At 41.2% G+C, this 22,213-nt stretch overlaps 1 protein-coding gene across 2 annotated transcripts in view; it reads right to left on the reverse strand.

Annotated features, from left to right (window-relative positions):
• Positions 1-22,213, reverse strand: part of GAS7 (growth arrest specific 7) — a 287,236-nt gene that overhangs the window by 109,195 nt on the left and 155,828 nt on the right. For both annotated transcript variants that reach the window (XM_056117931.1, XM_056117932.1), the window contains one exon: positions 2,208-2,325. In XM_056117931.1, the coding sequence (XP_055973906.1) occupies positions 2,208-2,325 (118 nt within the window). The remainder of the gene's footprint in view (positions 1-2,207; positions 2,326-22,213) is intronic.

The following is a 22,213-nucleotide window of genomic DNA, read 5'->3' on the forward strand; positions in this document are numbered from 1 at the left end:
TTGGGCAGACGGTCACGCTTGCACCCAGCTGTGCCTTCCAAATCCAAGAAATCATGCATATTAAAGCCAGTTGCTACTTCCCAAAGCACTATACAAATTCAATGCAATCCCTATAAGGATACCCATGACATTCTTCAAAGAAATGGAGCAAACACTCCTGAAATTTATATGGAACAATAAGCCCCCACGAATAGCTAAAGCAATTCTTGGGAAAAAGAAAATGGGAGGAATCAACCTCCCTAACTTCAAACTCTACTACAAGGCAGTAATAATTAAAACAGCATGGTACTGGAACAAAAGCAGAGCTGCAGACCAATGGAACAGAGTTGAATATACTGACATTTCCTCCCAAACATATAATCATCTAATTTTTGATAAGGGGGCAAGAAAAGTGAAATGGAGCAGGGAAAGCCTCTTCAACAAACTGTGCTGGCAAAATTGGACGGCTACATGCAAAAAAGTGGGCTCAGATCTCTGCCTAACACCATGCACAAAAGTAAGATCAAAATGGATTTATGACCTCAACATCAGACCAGAATCCATAATGTTTATTGAAGACAAAGTCGGCAAAACTCTCCATGATATTGAAGCTAATGGTATCTTCAAAGATGTCACGCCACTGGCTGAGCAAGTGAAAACAGAGATAGACAAATGGGACTATCTTAAACTAAGAAGCTTCTGCACCTCCAAAGAAACAGTGACCAAAATACAAAGACAGCCTACAGAATGGGAAAGGATATTCACCAAGTATACATCCGACAAGGGGTTGATATCAAGGATATACAAGGTACTGGTTAAACTCCACAAGAAGAAATCACCCAACCCCATCAAAAAATGGGGTGAGGAAATGAACAGAAACTTTCGCAAAGAAGAAATTCGAATGGCAAAAAGGCACATGAGAAAATGCTCTACATCACTAATCATCAGAGAGATGCAGATCAAAACCACAATGAGATATCATTTCACACCACAGAGACTGGCCCACATCCACAAGAACAAAAGCAACCGGTGCTGGCGCGGATGTGGCGAGAAAGGGACCCTCCTTCACTGCTGGTGGGAATGCCGGCTGGTCCAACCCTTTTGGAAAACAGTATGGACGACTCTCAAAAAATTAGAATTTGATCTGCCATTTGACCCAGCTATAGCACTCCTGGGAATATATCCCAGAGAGGCAAAAAGGTATAGTCAAAGTGACATCTGCAATTGTTTGTTCATTGCAGCACTCTTTACAATAGCCAGAATCTGGAAAAAACCTGAGTGCCCAAGAACAGATGACTGGTTAAAGAAACTTTGGTACATTTACACAATGGAGTACTATGTAGCTGTTAGAAAAGATGAAGTTATGAAATTTACATACAAGTGGTACTACATGGAAAGTATCATGTTAAGCGAAATGAGTCAGAAAGAGCGGGATAGACACAGAAAGATTGCATTCATCTGGGGAACATAAAGCAACAAAAAGGGAGAGTGACACACAGGAATGGCTGAGATTAGTACCAGGAATTTTGCTCCATGAATGGAAGGCCAGCCACAGGCTCTAGGTGAAAAGGAAGCTCAGATAGAGAAGAGAGTACCAAATGAAGGGTGTTGTGAGGGCCCTCCCAGGGTGGGAGAAGCATGCTAAAAGTAGTCGATAGACCAAACATGATTGCCACTCAAAGCCTCTCTTGCAAAACACAGTACCCAAAAGAAGAGAGAGAGAACAAGGGGGAATACCCTGCCACAGAGGCAGGATGGGACGGGGGGGGGCGATGAGGGGGGGGGATGCTGGGACCCATGGGGATGGATGACGGGCACTGGTGGAGGTATGGGGACTTGATCATTGTATAACTGAAACCCAAGCACAAAATTTGTAAGCCTATAACTGTACCTCATGGTTTTTCACTAATAAAAAAAAAAGAAAAAAATAAATAAAAAGTAAAAAAAAAAAAAAAAAGCCAGTTGCTGATGATAATCCCCAGACCATGAAGTTAGTTTCAACAACAACAACAAAAATTCTGGTTTTGAGGTCCATGTAACATTCTCAACCTTGAAGAGCAAACTGCCCACCCCAGGGTCAGAACCCTCCAATCCAGAACTGTGGAGAAATCAAGATGTCATTGAAGTCTCTAGGAGAAATTTCTAAAAGGAAATTCTACAAACTGAGACGGAGGAATCTTATACAGAACCAGAAACAGCTGCAGGACACTCTGCAGAGTAGAACTCACCATTGGTGGTTGTGTTGACATAATAACGCCGACCCTGAGGAGACAAGTAGCTTTGCCAGCCAGGTGGAAGAATAACCTGGCTTTCCTCTCCAGGCGGAGGGGGAACCATCCCAGGCTTCTGTAAAGGAGAAAAAAGAAAAGGTCATACACCTTAAGCATCACTGTAATTGTTGTTCAACCAGAAAGTTGGAAGCACTTAAAGTGACCTGGGATAACTGAACTGGAGAGTGCATGGCTCCCAGACCTCCTTTAGGGAGGACCCAGGGCACACAAACTTAGTTTCAGAGATATGACCTCTGAGAAGTGCTTTTTCTGGGCTACCACAGAAGGGACCTTTCCCATAGAAGACAGAGGGAAATTCCAGTTACTTAACAGAGCTGAGCTTTCTCCTTACCAGTTACAAAGGAAATTTCAAACAATGAAATAACCCTCTTGCATGACAGCTGAGAGAAACAACAAATGTGATAGTTCTGATTTACCAAATGTTGATAATACCATGCCTGGAATAACCACTTAATTTTAAACATTCATTCTTTGGACATTCCTCAAAAAGCTAGAAATTGAGATCCCATTTTACACAGCAATACCACTACTGGGAATACACCCTGGGGGTCCAAAAACACACAGCAGAAACCCATCTGCATTTCTATGTTCATTGTATCACTACTCACAATGGCCAGAATCTGGAAACAACCTGAGTGCTGAGAACAGATGAACTGATAAAGAAACTATGGTAAATCTACACTATGGAATACTAGAAAGCTGTCGGAAAAATGAGGCATGAAATTTGCCTATAAATGGAGAGACTTGGCAAGTACCATGCTAAGTGAAATGAGTCAGAAGGAAAGGGACAGATCTAGAATGACTGCATTTATTTGTGGGATATAAAATAAAAGTATGGACCTAATATCCAAGGCCAGGAAAATGGGCCAGGAGGACTGGTCAATGGTTGGTAATTGTATGGGAGATGGAGGGTAGTTAAGATAGAGGAGGACCCATTATGACAACACTAGTTGGAAATGATTCTGGACAAGAACTGAGTGTTGAAAGCAGATAAAGAGATACCTATGATAACCATTCAGCATCTATATCCTAAATCATAATGCCTAAAATGAGAGGGATAGAGAGAGAGAGAGAGAGAGAGAGAGAGAGAGAGAGAGAGAGAGAGAGAGAGAGAGAAAAGAGAGGTGTCTACCATAGAGGCAGGTTGTGGTGGGCTTTGGCTTGAAAAAGTGGGAGGGAAACTTGGGACACTGGTGCTGGAAAATTACACTGGTAGAGGGATGAGCATTGGAACACTGTATGACTGAAATGCAATCATGAACAAACCTGATATCTCTTGGAACCCCAAGTACAGAAAATGATAATGTTCATGGCTTGCAGTGCAAATCTACCCGAAATAATTAGTACAAGTCTTAAATGAGTGAGATATAATAAATCAAATCAGAAATGAAAAGGGGGCCATCACAAAAGAAACCAAAGAAATTCAAAAAATCATCAGAGATTACTTTGAAAATCTGTATGCCACGAAACAAGAGAACCAAAAGAAATGGATAAATTCCTGGATTCCTATAACCTCCCAAGGCTGAAGCAAGAAGATTTGGAATACCTGAATAGATCTATTACTATTAAAGAAATTGAAACTGTAATCAAAAGTCTTCCCCAAAACAAAAGCCCAGGTCCATATGGATTCACTAGAAAATTCTTCCAAACATTTAAAGAGGACCTATTGCCAGTTCTTTTCAAGCTTTTCCAGGAAATTGAGAAAACAGAAAAACTTCCAAACAGTATATATGAGGCACATATCTCCCAAACAGTATCTATAAGGCACATATGAGGCACATAAAAGCAAACTGAGACATCACAAAAAAAAAAGAAAATTACAGGCCGATAACCCTGATGAACACAGATGCAAAGATGGTCAATAAAATATTCACAAATAGAATCCAACAACTCATCAAAAAGATCATACACTATGACCAAGTGGGATGCATCCCAGGGATGCAAGGATGGTTTACAAGTGGAAGTCAATCAACATAATTCATCATATCAATAAAAGAAAAGTTAAAAACCATGTGATCACATCAGTAGATGCAGAGAAAGCATTTGACAAGATCCAGCACCCCTTTATGTTGAAAACTCTCATCAAAATAGATATTGAAGGAACTTTCCTCAATATAGTCAAAGTCATCTACCACAAATCTATGGCAAGCATTACCCTCAATGGGGAAAAATTATGAGGCTTCCCTCTAAGATAAGGGACAAGACAAGTATGCCCACTCTCACCACTCCTATTCAATATAGTACTGGAAGTACCTGCAGTAGTGTTTAGGCAAGAAAAAGATAATAAGGGCATCCCCAGATAGGAAAGGAAGCAATCAAGATCTCACTATTTGCAGATGATATGATACTATATTTAGAGAACCCTAAAGCCTTTACCAAGGAGCTCCTAGAAACAATAGACTTGGATAGTAAAGTCACAGGCTATAAAATCAATACCCCCAAATAGACTTTACTATACACAAATAATGAGAGAGAAAAAAACTATATGAAAAAAGCAATCCTGTTCACAATCATGCCTCAGAAAATCAAATACCTCAGATTCAGCCTAACTAGGAGGTAAAGAACCTGTACAAAGAAAACTACAAAATGTTACTTCAAGAAATAAAAGAGGACAAGAGGAAATGGAAAAAATCTCCTGCTCATGGATTGGGAGGATTAATATTGTCAAAATGGCAATACTCCCCAATGTGATCCCTATGAGAATACCCATGAAATTCTTCAAAAAAATTGATCAAACACTCCTGAAATTTATCTGGAACAACAAACCCTCATGAATAGCTAAAGCGATTCTTGGGGGAAAAAAGATGGAAGGCATCACCTTCCCCAACCTCAAACTACTACAAAGTGGTAATAATTAAAATAGCATGGTATTGGAACAAAGGCAAAGTCGCAAACCAATGGAACAGGGTTGAATATATTTAAACACACCCTCAAATTTATGATCATCTAATCTTTGATAAGGGAGCAAGAAATGTGAAGTGGAGTAAGGAAAGCCTCTTTAATAAATTGTGCAGGCAAAACTGGACAGTTACATGCAAAAAAATGGGCTCAGACCTCTACCTAACACCATGCACAAAAGTCAGATCAAAGTGGATTAAAAACCTCAGACCAGAATCCACAAGGTACACTGAAGAAAAGGTGGGGAAAACCCTCTACAACATTGAAGCTAAAGATATCTTCAAAGATAACACTCCACTGACCAAGTAAGTGGAGACAGAGATAAAGAAGTGGAAGTATCTTAAACTAAGAAGCTTCTGCATCTCAAAAGAAACAGTGACTGGAATACAAAGACAGTCTACAGAATGGGAAAGGATATTCACCCAATAGCCAGTGATAAGGAGTTGATATCAAGGATATACAAGGCACTGATTGAACTTCTAATAGAAGAAAACATCCAATCCCATCAGAAAATGGGGTGATGAAATGAACAGAAACTTTCTCAAAGAAGAGAAATTCATGCCAAAAGGTGCATGAAAAAATGCTCTTCATCACTAATCATCAGGGAGATGCAGATCAAAAGAACAATGAAATATCATCTCACACCATAGAGACTGGCACACATCCAAAAGAACAAAAGCAACTGGTGTTGGCGTAAATGTGGAGAGAAGAAGACTGGCCTTCACTGCTGGTGGGAATGCCGACTGTTTCAGCCCTTTTGGAAAATAATATGGATCTTTCTTAAAAAATTAGAAATTGAGCTCCCATTTGACAAAGCAATAAACTTCTGGGAATATATCCCGAGAGGACAAAAATTGCAATAGAAAGGATATCTGCACTTGTATGTTTATTGCAGCACTATTTACAATTAGCCAGAACCTGTTAAAAACCTGGGTGTTCAATAACAGACTGGTTAAAGAAACTTGGGTACATCTATACAATGGAATACTATGCAGCAATACTAGAAAAGATGAAGTCATAAAATTTGCATATAAGTGGATCAACTTGGAGAGTATCATGCTAAGTGAAATGAGTAAGAGAGAGAGGCACAGACATAGAATTACTTCCCTCATTTGTGGGACATATAATATTATAATGGGAGACTAACACTCAAGGATAATAGAGATAAGGGCCAGGAGGATTGCTCCATGGCTTAAAATCCGGCCTCACATGCTGAGGGAAAAGGCAGCTGAGCTAGAGAAGGGACCACCAAGTAAAGAATGCTTGGAGGGCTCGCTCAGGATGGGAGATGTGTGCTGGAAGTATGGACCAAACATTGTGGTCACTTAATACCAGTATTGAAAACTATAACACACAAAAGGACAGAGAGAAAAAGGGAATGTGCATGCCACAGAATCAGGGGCGGATGAGAGGGGTGATGGGAGGGATACTGGGAACACTGGTGGTGGCGAATGAGCACTGGTGGAGGGATGGGTACTCGATAATTATATGACTGAAACGTAATCACGAAAGTTTGTAAGTCTGTAACTGTATCTCATGGTGATTCATTAAAAAAATTTAAAAAATAAAATAGGATAAAATTAAATTTTTTTTTAAAGTGAGGTAAAAAGTATTCTAAAGTAACTATAAATTAATGAGCTACTAGGGCTTTTCTCAAATGTTCAAATCAATCTGGCAAAGAACCTTGGAATCTTAGTACCAATGGAGACTTATTTTTTTGTGTCTATGCATATTAACGAGCTGTTAATTCCTTTAGCAAGGCACAGTAATACTTTCTTTAAAATAGAATTCAGAGAAAAATATATGCAACATACAGAAACCAAGTACAGACACAAATGTTAAAATAGGTAATTTCTAGATATGAAAATATGGTCAATTTTATATTATTTTGACTTATTTATTTCATCTAAATCAAATATTTCCAAGCTTCTTTTGCTTATCTCCTCCCTCTTCAGAAAAAAAATTATTCTGTGCCCCCCTGGGAGTCTACTGTATTTAAGTATAACCATAAAGTGCTGTCAAAGTACTCAAAACTACTAGCTTTGCTTCCAGCGGTACTTTATGGTTCATTTTAGGAAAGAATGAGTCTTCTTCAATAAACACACAAAAGTAATTAGCTAAATAATACTTATAATAAGAAAATAGCATCCAAATTAGCTCATATAACTGATGTGCCTTATAAAAGAAGTAAACTAACTAAAATAAGAATTCTAAATACACAATGAATGGGGGCATAACTTTCTTGGTTAAGCTAAATTTACTCAGAAATGTTAAAACCAGTCAGAGACTAAGGATGTCACACACATTCCTTGCATGCGGAAGCCCTGGTTTTGATCACTGTTTCTGTCTGGACCCCTGAACACTATCAGGAGAAAGCACTTGATCCCCTGAACATCACAGGTGTAAGGTTCCCCAACACCCAGCACAACAATCTCCACCATAATATCCATCTTAACCTATAAAACCCAATGTCCTCCATGTCCATCTCTCCTTTTAAATTCTTTCTGAGGGAGTGCTGATGGGTTGAGTCAGACCCAGCAGTCCCCAAAAGTGAGTACTGACTTAGTGCTCAGGAATGACCCTTGTGCTCCAGGGACCATATGTGCTGCTATGGATTGAACTGAGGTCAGATTAGTGGAATTAGTACAAGTCACGTGTAATGAACATGGGGTTTGGTCACTGAGGCTCACTGCTTAGGAAAATGAGAAAATAGACTGAAAACAAACCACAGAGACATACAACTTTCAGACTTCTCTAGACTTCATATGCTCCTGTGTCTGCAAAGCCCTGCATGCCCTCAGCAATAATCAGGTCAATCCTAGCTGATCCTGGGACATCAAGTAAACATGGATTCCCCTTGACTCTCTGTGTAGCTCTACCGTGCCATTATGAATTTTCCCCAATTTACAACAAAGCCTCCCCCAATACCCTAAATACTTCTCTCTCTTTCTCTCTCCCTTTCAGTAAGTCGACCTCAGGACTGTCAAGTACTAGTGAGCTGGACGGCGGGTTGGCAGCTTTCCAAAGCACACCGAGTTTCAGGACACCCGGGAGATGTCTATCTGGCCTCAAGACACTTGCTTTGGACCGTGTAATGACAAGTGGTCAAAACATGTGCAAGATAAATAGTTCTATGATCCTTATGATAAGTGTGTGTGTGTGTAGGCATGTATGTCTATGTACAATTTGACATTTTGACTCAGATGGCTTAAGAAAAAAATTGGAGTAAGGAAGGAAGGCTTAAAAATGTTTATGGAAAAAAAACTATTCTAGAAGCAGAAGGATATGGTGTTAAGATGCTAATTTATCAACTGTGGTGTCATGTTTGATTGCTATTATGGATACTGAAGAACAAGGAGGTACAGTGATTGCTTTGAAGTCGTTCACATCTCAGAGAAGCAGAGCACCAGCTTGATTATCATGAAAGAAGCTTAATGGACGTACTCCCATCCTAAACCTCATAGAGATGGAAGAGGCTAGCAGTGGAGACCAATCAGGCCTATTGCCTAATTTACCCAATGAGTAAAAGGTCTCCATATCCCTCTCCTGGGTAGGGGCGATAGACTCTGTGTCTGCTTGACTGTTCTGCTCGACATCTAGGCAGCCAGTCTCCTTGCTTTTCCTCTCTTGCAGGAAGACAGGTCTCCAATGGACTGGTTTGAAATAGGTCAAGAATGAAAAGATGTGCAGACAACTGGGCACATATCTACCAGATGTGAAACACTGTAAGCATTGGGGATGGAGAAATAGAACAGTAAGTGGGATGCCTGCCTTGCATGTAGCTAACCATGGTTCGATTCTTTGTCCCTTGAGCCCACTGCAAATGATATCTGACTGCAGACACAGATGTAATCCCTGAGCACCACCAATTGTGTCTCCCAAGCCAATAACTAAGTAAATAAGTAAATAAAACAAAAAAGGAAACACCATACACACATGTTCACAACAGCATAATCCACAATAGCAGAAAACAATGGAAACAACTCGAGTCCTTCAACTGATGAAAATATAAGTAAATGTACACATACAAAGAAATATTCACTCACCACAAAGAATGAAGTACTGATTATCGCTACAACATGGATGAATTTTGACATCATCCTGAAATAGCTGGGCATAAAAGGCCTCATATTGTATTACTTCATTCATATGAAATTCCTCAAACAGTAATAACCATAGAGACAGAAAGTAGATTCATGGTTACCAGGGGCTGGGGGGTGGGGTGGAGAAAATGAAAGTAGGGCTTCCTTTTAAGTATGATAAAAATGTTTTAAAATTAGAGTGCTGATTGTTGCACAAAACTGTGAATGTATAAATGCCACTGATAATGTTTCTAACCAAAAACTTGTTTTTAAATGTAGAGAAGGCAAAAATTAAGACCTCCTACCTCCAAACCCTCATATGAGAAAGAAGTCCAAATCACCAACATTAGAAAGAGGCAGAACCCCTGGGAGAGCTCTCCCAGGGACGCCAGTGGGGACAGTGATAACTACCTCCTTAAAAATATTTTATAGAGTTATTTTCCTAATGAGTTTCCTTCCAAGTTAAATCCTTCTCTCCCCTAGTCCCGTGGCTTCTCTTCACTCTGTCATTTATTTCCTGTGGGAACAGATCAGTGAGGTGATGGAGCCCGAAGCTTGGGGCCATGCCCATGAGGAATAAGGTCAGAGATAGTGGGAGCAGTGGGAAATCAAGTTTCTAAACTTAATGCGCAGATGGCCTTGTGGGAATTATGAAACACTATTTCTTCCCCCAGATGAGCCATGTCCCAGAGTGGCAGAATCTCAGCCTTCCATTGCCCCTTTTGTACAAGTCCCTTCATTCAGCACTTAAAAAACAAACAGGCAAAACCCTCAACTGTATATGAAGGTTCCTTCTCTGAGAACCAGAGGAAAACTATGAACTTTCAATCACTCAAAACAAAGGCAAGTGTGGTCCATTGGCACTCCAAACTTTAAGACACCAGCTTTGCTATAGAGACAACTAACCAATCATTTGACTCGGTACTACTTTCAGTCTTCCTTTCTCAAATTACCTATTATCAGCTCTCTTTCTTTACCTGAATCATCTGACATTCTAAATCTCACCCAAGGAGGAAGACAACTCAAGATGATTCTCACAGACTCCAAAGGAGCATATGCCTTCCAAGGAGATGTGCAGAAATATCACCACCCACATCCAAGCAGTCAGTCACGTTCTCTGCTGTTGTATGACTTCCTCCTCTCTTTAAAACAACACAATCAAAGAAATTTTCCTCTTAACAATCATTAATGACTCCCCACCCCTCTACCCATCTCCCCATGACTGGGAGGAGGGTGATGTAGATCAGGCAAACAAAGAGAAGTTACCTAGAGAATGAAAAATCTCCCAACCAGCAGTGGTTTTCAAAGTGTTGACCCTGGAACACCACCATCTCCAACACGACAACCCAGTCAACTGAGGTGTAGGTTAAAAGGCAGGTTCAGATGTTCTTCTCCAAGCACCAAATCAAGCCACATTTAAACACAAAGCCAACCTACAGCTTACACTTTTGAACTCAGAGAGACAGGTTTATAGTTTTAGAGAGAATTGAGAGAAAATATATTTTCTGAAATTAAAACCGAGAATACATATTTTTAAGAAGCATAGTTAAGAAAAATACAAGTGTTTAGCATTATAGTTACTTATAAAAGAAAAGGCTATTTCCCCCCTAGATCAAACCTTTCCAATGATTAAAAGAGATTTTATCCAGCCTCTGCAGTCTTCAGGCACTTCAACCCCACGCTTAGCTGCCCACAGCATCCGCCTCTGTTCAGTTTCAACCAGGGATTCCACTTTATACCACCCAGAAACTCAGATGCCCCTCAGAAGGCACCTGATTCTTACCTTCTGTGGGTGTGAGCAAATGCACCTTGCTGTTACCAGGTGGTCTTTCAGAAGCTTGATTTCGCAGCCAGATCTGACAGTTTTAAGATTTTCCCATTCCTATCTCTGCACAATTCAAACTCAGAAGCAATAGGAGCTCTAAAGAAAAGCATATCCACAGGGCTCCACCCCACACCCCACTTCCCCCACACCCAGATCTATATATAACATCTCTGAAGTTGTCAGCCTAACTAGCTACTTTCTGGCAGCCTGTTTCCATGGCAATGACTGCATAATGAGCCCACTGCAGTGACTGGCAGTAGTGAAGGCTCCTCCAAAACCAAAACAAAACAAAAACCTCTCCAGTAAGTTCTCCCTTCCCCAGCTACATAGTCAGTTAGGACACCAACAGGCCCAAAGTCTCCCAGATCCATCAACCAGAAATGCTCCCCACCCCACCTTCATCAGCTCTGTACTCAGGATGGAGAAACCAATTAGTGATAGGAGCTACAAGAATGCCACCAAGAACAGCAATCCTGAGCTATGTTGGAGACTGGAGAAACACTTCTACACCACACCGGTCTCCAGGACTCATGGTGAGGGTAGAGAAACTCCTACATAAAGCTGGGAACAAACAGCTTCCCAACAGTAGTTTATCTACTTGGACCACACATCAAACATGAATTGTGAAGCAGGGTCCCCGCCCCTGCCCATCCCACTCCACTTTCCAGACTTATAGTTGCCAACCTCAGAATCTGTATCTACAAGAATAATAGGCACCTTTCTTCTATACTACCAATGCAAGCATTGTTCTCTCCAGCTCTGGCTGTCCTTTAATCTATCCAGATAACTACTCTGAAAATAGCTAAGCAGGATGCAAGGGATTCTTGTAAAGTTTGGTGCATTATGGGAAGTGTAGTTGTCATGAGTAGTATTGTAGGCTAGATAATAAGGGATCCTGACAGCCACTTTATGCTTTTATTAGAGTGAGAGATTTGTTCTGTTTTGTTTTTAGGTTGCAGGGTGTGTGTGTGTAAGGGGGAGGGCAACCTGGCTTGCCTTGAGATTACTCCTGGCTCTGCACAGAACTCCCTGCTGGCAGAGCTTGGGGATCATCTGAGACACCAGGGATGGTACTCAGGTTGGTCATATGCAAGGCAACCACTGTACCTGCTGCACTGTAATTCTGACTCCTAGAGTGAGAGATTTTGAGACATGTCTAACGGTGGACATGACCTTAAAATTCAGGAAGGCAGTGGCCTTTGGGGTAGCATACCAACTGGTAAAAGCAAACAGAAAGGCCCCCCTATGGCCACAGGTGCCCAATCCCAAATGAGCATTAGTCTAGAGGGGATGCATACATTTTCAGAAGTGCATTGGAAGTGGGACTCAAACAGTAACCCAAGATCTGTACCAACCCACGGCCCCTCCCTCAATAGGTACACTGGAGGCGGTGGAAGTAGGGAGCATGGCCTTTGGGACAGCTCGTACTGAATTAGACCCATATTTCAGCCTCGGATACAGAACTCTTACAAGGCTGCCTGGTTATCCCAACCACAAGGGCCAATAGTTTACTAGCCACTCCCAATCACAACACCCCCAAAACTCACCATAATAATGAACACAAGAATTTGTACAACCCCAATCTAAAAGAAAACATCCCCTGAAGTTGTGCTAGAGTAGAAATAAGAAAATGACAAACAGAGGTGTCATAATAAAAAATTGGTAGATGAAATTCAAAACTCAGTGGGTGCCCTCAACAGTCAAATGAAAACAGCCAAAGACAGAATCAATGAGCATGAAGATGAGCTGCAGAAAGCACCTAGGCAACAACAGAAGATGGAAAAAAACTCAAAATAGTTCAGGGGCAGGTAAGAGACATATGGGATGAATTTGAAAGGAACAACAGAAGAATCATTAGAATACCAGAGGGACAGGGAGGCAACCCCAATGAGGTAGTAACAATTAAATACATCATTGCTGAAAAGTTCCCAGAGCTGGAGAATGCAGGCATCCAGATCCAAGAAGTCCAATGGGAACCAGCAAAAAGATATCTTAATAAAAAGACTCCAAGAAATATCATAATCAGAACGATGAATAACATATGTATAGAGACACAATACTGCAAACAACATGGTCAAAGAAGGAAATCACATACAAAGGGGCATTCATTAGATTTACAGCAGACATAAAAGATAAAACCCTACATACCCAAAGACAGTGGTAGGATATAGTTTTAAAAAAATCAATGAATTGAAAACCTCACCAAAAATACTTTAACCAACTAGACTCTCATTCAGATGTGTAGGAATGATATACTTCTTCATAGATAAACAAAAGATAAAGAACTTCATAGACTCAAAACTAACTTTAAAAGAGGGACTGAAAGGGCTACTGTAAGACAAGAAAAACCCCACAAACACAACAGACTTCTAAAGAAAATATGGCACAAAACCCCATGACAATAATCTCTTAACATTAATGGTCTGTCACTGTCATTGTCACTGTCACTGCCACTGTCACTGTCCTCCGTTCATCGATTTGTTTGAGTGGGCCCAGTAATGACTCCATAGTGAGACTTGTTGTTACTGTGTTTGGCATATTGAATACGTCACGGGTAGCTTGCCAGGCTTTGCCATGCAGGCGAGATACTCTTGGTAGCTTGCTGGGCTCTCCAAGGGGGTGGAAGAATCAAACCTGGGCCGATCAATGATCTAAACACACATAATTAAGAGGCACAGAGTAGCAAAATGAATTAAAAAATGGAATCCAACATTCTGCTGCCTTCAAGAAACACACTTGAACAGTCAGAGCAAACACAGATTCTAAGTTAAAGGCTGGAAAACAATTCTTCAAGCAAACAACTCTAAAAAAGCCATGGTGGCCATACTCGTATCCAATCTAGATTTCAGGCTGAAAAAGATTAGACGGGACATGTCCCTTGATTTCTAATAATTAAAGGACATGTACACCAGTAAGATGACACTCTTAAAACATACATGAACCCAAAGAGATGCCAACAAAATAATTTTTAAAAACTGCTAATAAACTTCAAGGAAGACATTGGTAGTGATACAATATTATTTGGAGACTTCAACACCACCTTGTCTAGATCATTTTGTCTAGAACACCTCTTGAAATATCAAAAAGATTAAGATTCAACAAGGAAATACTGGCTCTGAAGGAAGACGTACCAGAAAGGAAAGGGTAAAGGTAAGGTAAAGGCCCTCCCGTTGATCGTCGATTTGCTCGAGCGGGCCCAGTAACGTCTCCATTGGAGACTTTGTTGTTACTGTGTCTGGCATATCCAATACTCTCGGTAGCTTGCCAGGCTCTCCGAGAGGGGCGGAGGAATCGAACTCGGGTCGGCCATGTTGGCCGCTTGTAAGGCAAACGCCATACCCGCTGTGCTATTGCTCAAATAAAAAATCAGAATATTCCTGGAAATGAGAATGAGGACACGATCTATCTTGTGGTATGCAGCTAAAGTAGTGTTAAGAGGAAAGTTTATAGCTCAGCAAGGTATCATCAGGAAAGATTTCCAAACAGTTTCAATGAGGCACATATTACCCAGATACTCAAAGCAGAGACAACACAAAAAATGAAAATTACAGGCTGATATCCCTGATGAACACAGATGCAAAAATCTTCAAAGAAATTGATTAATATTCCTGAAATTCATATGGAACAATAATCCCTCATAAATAGCTAAAACTACTCTTAGAAAAAAGAGGATGGGAGACAACATTTTCCCGAACTTCAAACTGTATTACAAATGACAGTAATAAAATAGCATGGTACTGGAATAAAGACAGACTCACAAACAAATGGAAAAGAGTTGACTACCCTGCCACATAACCTTAAATATATGATAATTTAATCATTAATAAGGGAGTAAGAAATATGAAGTGTAGCCAGGAAAGCCTCTTTAACAAGTGGTGTTCATAATACTGGGCAGCTACAAGCAAAATAATAATAATAATAATTTGTCACTGTCACTGTCCTCCCATTGTTCATCAATTTGCTCGAGCGGGCCCAGTATATAAAAACAATCATTAAAAAATGAGTTAATATTTTAACATGTAGATTACTTAGAAAATAACACTTACAACACCAATAACTGAAAATTTCCTACAGCCTACTTTTGTTTGAAAGTCAACTGCTAATTATGACTGTATCTGAAAATCAGAGTAGAATAGAAAATATAAGCATTCTTTTGAATAATAATAATAGTAATAATAATAACAACAATAATAATAATAATGGACTCAGACCTCTATCGAACGCCAAAAAGTCAGATGAAAATGGAACCTCAACATCAGACCTGATTCCATAAGGTACATGGAAGAAATTATAGGCAAAACCCTCCACAATGGGGGTATGGTGCCACCAGCAGGTCAACCTGTGTCTGTGGGGCGAGGGCATCAGCAACCTGATGGTGCCTTCAGGATTCCTGATACCCCCAAATTGCCACTGTGCCGTTGGCCAGACCCAACAACTTGGGGCCAAGTTTTCCAAGAAATTAAGTGTCCAAAAGTTGGGTATGTGGGAACCATGCCCACAAACCACTTCTGGCTCAGTTATACAAGCTCATTTATTGGCCTTATTTCAGAGACCTACAAATTTTTAAAGAGATCAAAAGCAGCAGTAAATCTTGGACCCACACATGGCTGAAAAGACCAGGGTAAATCGGAGTGGGGAGAGTCAGCCTGGAGCCTGCCACAGCAGAGCCCCTGGCAGCCGCCTGCTTCCACAGTTCAAAATTGCTGTTATACCTCCGGCCTGACTCCAATGTCTCAGGGTGGGCCTTACCAAGATATGATTTGCTGAAAACTCAGGTATACAAATTTTGTGACTGAAATCTTCAGGCTTTCTTGGAAATGGGATGGACTACCCCCACCCGCTTCCCAATATTCCTGGAAGCACTGGCAGTCACCCCCACGAACAACTCTAGTGCCACCACGTAAACTCTAGTACTGCTTTGCTTCAGAGATTCATAAATAAATCTCAAAAGAGATAAAAAACTGAAGTTAATCTCGGACTCGTGCATGGCTGAACAGACTAGGGTAAACTGGAGGGCGGAGGGTTGGCCAGGGGCCTGCCTAAGCAGAATCCCCAGCAGCCACTTGCTTCCACATTCCAAAATCACCGCCATACCCCAAGTCTGACTCCACCATCTCATCAAGATATAATCTGCTGAAAATTCGAGCATGCGGGCTCTATGACTGAAATATCCAGGTTTTCTTGAGATCGGGATGGGCTATTTCCCCCTACCACCCTGTATTTCCAGAAGCTTGGTAGTCACATCCACATCCAAAGCAGCCACACAATTGATAGCTACTCCAGTCTACTTTACTGTTCCGATAAAAATACTGAATGCCCTGAACAAATGCCATGACCTCTTAGCACCTGTTTTGCAAACCATAATGCACAAAAGTAAAAGGAGAGAGAGAGAGAACAAGAAGGAAAGTGCCTCCCATAGATGGAGGCTGGGTGTGGGGGGTTGGGGTATTGGGGGATGCTGGTAGGGAAACAGGGGACATTGGCGTTTGGAAATTTTCACTGGTGGAAGAATGGGTACTGGTCACTGTATGACTGAAACACAATTATAAACAGCTTTGTTATGGTCTTCTCATGGATATTCAATTAAAAGTTTTTTTAAATGTAATGTGGAGTTCATGCCCAATTCAATCAGCTTAATCAACAGCTGAATAAGTAGCGGTACTCCTAAATTAAAAAATAAACTCCACAATATTGAAGCTAAAAGGTATCTTCAAAGATGAAACACCACTGACCAAGCAAGTGGAAGCAAAGATAAGCGAATGGGACTACTTTAAACTAAGAAGCTTCTGCACCTCAAAAGAAACAGTGACCAAGATACAAAGACAGCCTATGGAATGGGAAAGGCTATTCACCCAATACACTTCTGATAAGGGGTAAATATAAAATATATACAAGGCACTGGTAAAAGTTTACAACAACAACAAAAATCCAAACCCATTAAAAAATGGGGAAAAGAAATGAACAGAAACTTTCTCCAAGAGGAAATTTGAATGGCCAAAAGGCAAATGAAAAAATATTTTTCATCACTAATTTTCAGAGAGATGCAGATCAAAACAACGAGATTGTTTTACACCATAGAGACTGGCACACACCCAAATAAACAAGAACCACCAGTGCTGGCACAGACGCAAGGAGAAAGGGACTCTCCTTCACTGTTGGTGGGAATGCTGACTAGTCCATCCTTTTTGGAAAACAATGTCGACATTCCTCAAAAAGCTAGAAATTGAGCTCCCGTTTGACACAGCAATACCACTTCTGAGTATATACCCGGGAGACCCAAAAACACATAGCAGAAACAACATCTGCTCCTATGTTCACTGCAGCAATACTCACAATAGCTGGAATATGGAAACAACCTGAATGCCTAAGAACAGACAAATGGATAAAGAAAGTATGGTACATCAATACAATGGAATAGTACACATTGGCTAGGAAAAATAAAGTCATGAAATTTACTTATAAATGAATGGGCATGGAAAGTATCATGCTGAGTGAAATGAGTCAGAAGGAAAGAAACAGACATGGAATGACTGTACTCATTTGTGGGATTTTTTTTTTAAACAAACATAGTATGAGACTAATCCCCAAGAACAGGAGAAGTAAGGGCCAGGAGGACTGGTCCATGGCTGAATGCTTCCTCCAAGTGCTGGTAGGGGAGGGCATTTGGGATAGAGAAGGAACCACTATAACAAAGATAGCAGGAAATGATCACTCTGGATAAGAACTGCGTGCTGAAAATGGGTAAAGGAACAAACATGATAGGTTCTCAGTATCTGTGTTGCAAACCATAATGCTCAAAAGTAGGGGGGTGGAGGAGACGGAGAGAGAGATAGGGAGGGAGAGGGACAGAGAGAGATAGAGAAAAAGATAGAGATAGAGAGAGAGGAAGAGAGGAAGAAAAAGAGAGAGAGAGAGAAATGTCTGTCATAGAGATAGGCAGGAGGTGGGTGGGAGGTAAATTGAGAATATGGGTGGTGGGGAATATATACTGGTGGAGGGATGAGTGTTGGAACATTTTATGACTGAAACCCAACCATTAACAGCCCTATAACTGTATCTAACAGTGATTCACTTTTTTTCAAAAGAGTTTTAAATTTAGAAAAAGAAAAAAAGAAACTTTCCAAACCAGGTTTTAATTGCATAACTATAAATATCCGCAGGACTCTACCAAACCTCGTATAATTAAAATTTTATTTCATAGGGTAAATGCACAATTGCATTACATTCATAGTAATCTATATCTTGAATTTCCCTCTCCCTCACCACTTATTCATGCTTAGACCCCTGAGACACCTTCACATGTAGGAATCAAATGCCCAATGTTATCTCATCCCCCTGAAAGTATCTTGCCAAGCCATTCCTTGCCTGCATCAGCCTCTGTCCCCAGACATATCCCTACATCCACCCACTCCCTCCGGGCGACACACATTCAGTTCTCAGTACCACATATGGTCCGCAGAGCACAAAAACAGGAGTAAGTCAGGGCACTGCTGAGTATGACATCTCAAAACAAATAAAATAATAAATAAAATCTGTCACTGTCCTTTCATTGTTCATCGATTTGCTCAAGCGGGCCCAGTAAGTCTCCATTGTGACACTTGTTACTGGTTTGGCATATCAAATATGTCACGGGTAGCTTGTCAGGCTTTGCCGGGCGAGCGAGATATTCTCTATAGCTTGCTGGGCTCTCTGAGAGAAGCAGAGGAATCAAACCTGGGTTGGCCAGGTCTGCTGCATAAAAGGCAAACACCCTACCCACTATATATTATTTATTATCACTATTTGGTTGGTGCTGGAGCGATAGCACAGCGGGTAGGGCGTTTGCCTTGCACTCAGCCAACATGGCCGACCCGAGTTCGATTCCTCCGCCCCTCACGGAGAGCCCGGCAAGCTACCGAGAGTATTCGATATGCCAGACACAGTAACAACAAGTCTCCAATGGAGACGTTACTGGGCCCGCTCAAGCAAATCGATGATCAACGGGAGGGCCTTTACCTTTACCTTTTACTATTTGGTTGCACCAGGTTTAGTGCAAGGAGAATAAAGAGAAGAAGAAGGAGGAGAACCAGCAATTCCTTCTGAGTACCATGTGAAAATGTGAAAGACTGAAAACCACAACAAATTATTCTGGAAACATTTCCCTTCATAGAGGAGAAAATCATGGTCCAAGGTCATGGTAAGTGAAGAGGAGGAAAAAAAATATCTAGCTGTCTGTTGAAGAACATAAGTTTTAACTGTAGAGTTTCACTTACATCCGACCATCTTATTTTCTATTTGTAGGTTCTATATTAGGGGTTGGGCTGGAGTGATAGCACAGCGCGTAGGGCTGTGCTATTATTTGCCTTGAACACAGCCAACATGGCCAACCCGAGTTCGATTCTTCTGCCTCTCTCGGAGAGCCCGGCAACCTACCGAGAGTATCTCACCTGCACGGCAAAGCCTGGCAAGCTCCTCGTTATGTATTCGATATGCCAAACACAGTAACAACAAAGTCTGATGATGGAGACGTTACTGGGCCCACTTGAGCAAATCGATAAGCAACGGGAGGACAGTGACAGTGATATTAGTGGTCACTACATTTGTGAGACCAGTACCTGCATATATGGAGGGAAAACTGTAAGTTCCATGCAGATTTTTTACTTTATGGACCAGTTCAGCACCCCTTAATACCTGAGCTGTCCGACAAGGGTAAATTGTGCCAGTGAAACACCTTCCTCACTCTTCCTTCAGTATACAAAGCTTCTGTATGTTTTATACCACCATTAATGATACTTTAGAGACTGCTGCACCTCTGGTGGGGTGGGAGGAACATAATTAATTTACCAAGTATTCTGTCATTATAATCAGATTTAGGTTCAGAAGTGGGTCAGAAAGATGATTCAAAGAACTAGATAGAATCCAAATGATTTGAAAGACTCAGAGATGCATTGGCTTCCAGTGAACCATAAGAACTGGAGGGAGATCAAAGCTAAAGGGTTATACAAATTTTCCATGAGATTCTTTTGCTGTTTGCTTTTTTGGCTTTTTTGGGTCATTATCCTTCAATACTCAGGAGTTACTCCTGACTGTGCATTCAGGAATTACTGTTGGTGGTGCTCAGGGGACCATATGGGATGCCAGAGATTGAAACCAGGTCAGCTGTGTGCAAGGCAAATGCTCTACCCTCTGTACTGTTGCTCTGGCCCCTGCACAAGATTCTTGGGAGCTTCCTACAGTTCCCTACTCTACAAACTGAGCTATAGATTCCGGAAGCACATCCATGATATACTATCCAATTCAGCTGTCATTTTGAGTCTCTGCTACTGGTGCATATAAAATTAGACAAAGGGTGATAGCTGAAGTCATTGTTGCTGAAGTCTGAGAGCTACTATGGTTAAAAGCATTTAGGAGATCTGATTGCCAGGCCATAACTGCAGCTGTCTTGTGAGATCTTGAGCAACCCACTGCATCACTGTTGGTCAGCCACAGTTTCCTCATCTTGAAATCAAGGAAGTTGGACCAGATGTTCTACAAGGGTTGTCTGTTTTGTTTCTGTTAGCAGATAGTTTTTGTCCACAACTCACAACTCATCCTTAATATACCAATCACATCCACTTCAGCTTAGGCACACACTATGGACTGCCACTTGCCACATATATCAGTCTCATATATCAGCCTAAGTCATACTTTCAAGAGCTTTCCATGGAAAAGCTCTTGGAGGAGCTAGAAAGAAAGCTCTTTCCTTTCCTAGTCCCCAGAATACCCATTAGTGTTACTGTCTCCCAGGGAATCTCCTCACTATAAACTACAGTCTCAACCTCAGCTTTCTATAGTTGGGTCCTAAGTAACCGAACTTCAGAGCTGACAGGTCTAGGTTCTATACAGCAACTGCTCTCCACTTGACCTGAACCAGGTCATTAGAAATGCAGAGACCTGGGTGTGGCCTTGCAGCCAGGCTCTAAATTTTAAAGAGCCCTTAAGCAATTTAGGTACAACTTGGAGAAGCCTTGTTGTAAATTTCCTAGGCAATCAACTGGATTAGTAGAGGGTAGCACTGCACTATCCTCCCTCCTGTTCATTGATTTGCTCAAGCGAGCACCAGTAATGTCTCCATTGTGAGACTTGTTGTTATTGTTTTTGGCATATCCAATACACCACAGGGAGCTTGCCAGACTCTGCCATGCAGGCGGGATACTCTCGGTAGCTTGTCAAGCTCTCCGAGAGGGACAGAGGAATCAAACCCAGGTTGGCCACGTGCAAGGCAAACGTCCTACCTGCTGTGCTATCACTCCAGCCCTAGATAATAAGCACCAGCTCTTTCCCCAGCTCACCAGACCCACACTGGAAACCACGCCAAACCTGAGAAGCTAACCAAAACTGTGGGAGAGAGAATGTATTGAATGTCACATGCAAAGATACCAAACCTCTCTCTGCTATACAAACTCTGAAGATGATGAGCATTAACAACTGGAGTAATGAGATATGAGTCTTCCTCAGATCAAAAACACAGAAGTTGTTTTATGCTGAGAGTAATACTGTACTTGGCCTTTCCAAAAGAATAAAAGGGATTTAATTTTCAGAGGTTGAGAAGTGGGTAACACAGAAGTGTTCTTCCCCTAACTCTCAGGAGACTATCTCCATGATCTTTATAGCTGCCCTACCAAAGTGGACAAAATCATCCTGTCCAGTCCAAGAGAACCACTGTGCGGACATGGAATCCCTGTGTAGACATTTAACATCTTCTGGGAATCTGTGTCCCTAATGAGCTTGCCTTTTTCAGTACTGAGCTAGAACTGGACCATGCGGTAGAAGAAGTGGCAGCAGAGCTTAAAAAATGGGAGAGAGATTCCAGATTTGGACTTACCTTCCCATTTAAGAAATCCATGTCCCTACTGTTTTTTTTTTTTTTACTCCAAATATTCCCCCTGGTAACTAGGGGAGGGAGCCAAGACAATTTCCTTCCACAGTCATTTCTTTTTAAAGTTTTCTCTCTCCTCTTTGGATTTCTTGCACAAAGACCAATATCATCTTTCCTTTTTTGTTTATGCCTTGGGTCATTCGTTCTCCCAAGCATGCAAGATTCCCACACCTAAGCCGGCAGTTTAAGCCCAGATCACAAAGGGGTCTCAGAAATACCACTTTAAATTGTCTAAATCATT

This window comes from Sorex fumeus, unplaced genomic scaffold (genome assembly GCF_029834395.1).
Source record: "Sorex fumeus unplaced genomic scaffold, SorFum_2.1 ptg000036l, whole genome shotgun sequence".
Lineage (NCBI taxonomy): Eukaryota > Metazoa > Chordata > Mammalia > Eulipotyphla > Soricidae > Sorex > Sorex fumeus.